Here is a 1,486-nt window from a genome sequence, read left to right on the forward strand (position 1 = left end):
CCTATACTATAGCCTGCCAGGCTCCTCTGTCCATGGGATTCTCCAGGCAAGAATACAGGAGTGGGTTACCATGCCCTTCTCCAGGGGATCTTCCCAACCCAGGGATGAAACCAGGGTCTCCTGCATTGCAGACAGATTCTTTACCTTTGGAGCCACCAGGGAAGCCCCTAGACAATGGGGACTGTTCTAAACACTTCATGTGTCAGCTTTTCTGAGGAAATGAACTGCTTTGGGAATCTGAGGCACAGAGATTCAGTAATGCACTCAAGACATACAAAGAAGTGGTACAACATCCAGGTCACATTACAAACAGTGTCGAAAAGTTCACCCTCAGCTGAATCACATGTCTAATCTCACCCCTAATTCACAGGCAGTACAGTGGACAGAGGAGCAAGTTAACGGCACGGGGACAAGTCACAATGGGGCCCATCCTGCAGGGCAGGTGGCCTGGACTCTTCAAAAAGCATCATTGTTTAAAAGAGGCAGGGACTCTGCTCTGCAGAAGTACAACAGTAAGACGCATGACACGACTCTCACGTAGAACCCAAATCAGTGAAAAAAGCTGTGGGAGGAATTTTGGAACACGGGGATGTCAGGTACTGAGTTGTTCACATTCCGAGATGTGATCACAGCATCGTGGTTACGTATTTCCTTCTTCCTAGAAGACGCACAGGGAAGTGCTTAGAGCTGAACTGTCACGGTATCTGTGACTGATTTCCAAATGGTTCATCAAAAAAAATACACTTGTGTTCCTCCAGACGTGTATAAGGAGAGAAAGCAAGCACAGCAAAATGTCACTTATTACCGAATACAGAGGGGGGATGTGTGAGCATCTGCTGAACTATTTCAACTTTTTTGTTGGCTGACAATGTTTTAAATTAGGGACTTCCCTGGTGGCCCCGTGGTTAAGAATCTGCCTTGCAATGCAGGGGACATGGGTTTGATCCCTGGTCAGGGAACTAAGATCCCACGTGCCATAGTACAACTAAGCCCACAGGCCGCAACTACGGAGCCCTAGGTGCCAGCCACAGCCTGCCCTGGGGCTTGAACAGACCTGAGCTAAGGGCAGGGCCCATGTGCGGCTTCATGCCAAGCCAAGCTCTGAACAGGTCTGGGGTGCAGGCACGTGCCCACAGTCAGCCAGGAACAGAAGCAGCTGCCTCTGACCCAGCAGGCAGGAGGCGAGGCCATACCTCTCACGGCCTCTCTCACTGGGGCCTTTCCTGATGCCAGGGACTCAGACCCCTTTGGGCGTCTGCACTCACCTTGCCTACTCACAGGGGCACCTATGCCACCATAGCAGGAAGGGACAGAGATCCTTTCTTCTGAGCCATGAGCGCCATTCAGCATGTCCACCTCATCTTCTGCAGACAGGGATGCCCAGGTCACCGCTCTGCGGCTGAGGCCCTGGGCCCTGGCCGAGATGAAACAGCCTGTACTCTGTCCCTCTCCCCCTTCCCACTCCCCGCGTATGAGGAGAGAAAAC

The 1,486-nt window shown here is 52.2% G+C and overlaps 1 protein-coding gene across 1 annotated transcript in view; it reads right to left on the reverse strand.

The window, feature by feature from the left end:
* Positions 1-1,486, reverse strand: part of UBXN11 (UBX domain protein 11) — a 23,203-nt gene that overhangs the window by 15,280 nt on the left and 6,437 nt on the right. Inside the window, exon 4 of the mRNA XM_010830252.1 lies at positions 1,266-1,364. Within this exon, the coding sequence (XP_010828554.1) occupies positions 1,266-1,364 (99 nt within the window). The remainder of the gene's footprint in view (positions 1-1,265; positions 1,365-1,486) is intronic.

The sequence above is a fragment of the Bison bison genome, unplaced genomic scaffold, assembly GCF_000754665.1.
Source record: "Bison bison bison isolate TAMUID 2011002044 unplaced genomic scaffold, Bison_UMD1.0 scf7180017864516, whole genome shotgun sequence".
NCBI classification, from domain to species: domain Eukaryota; kingdom Metazoa; phylum Chordata; class Mammalia; order Artiodactyla; family Bovidae; genus Bison; species Bison bison.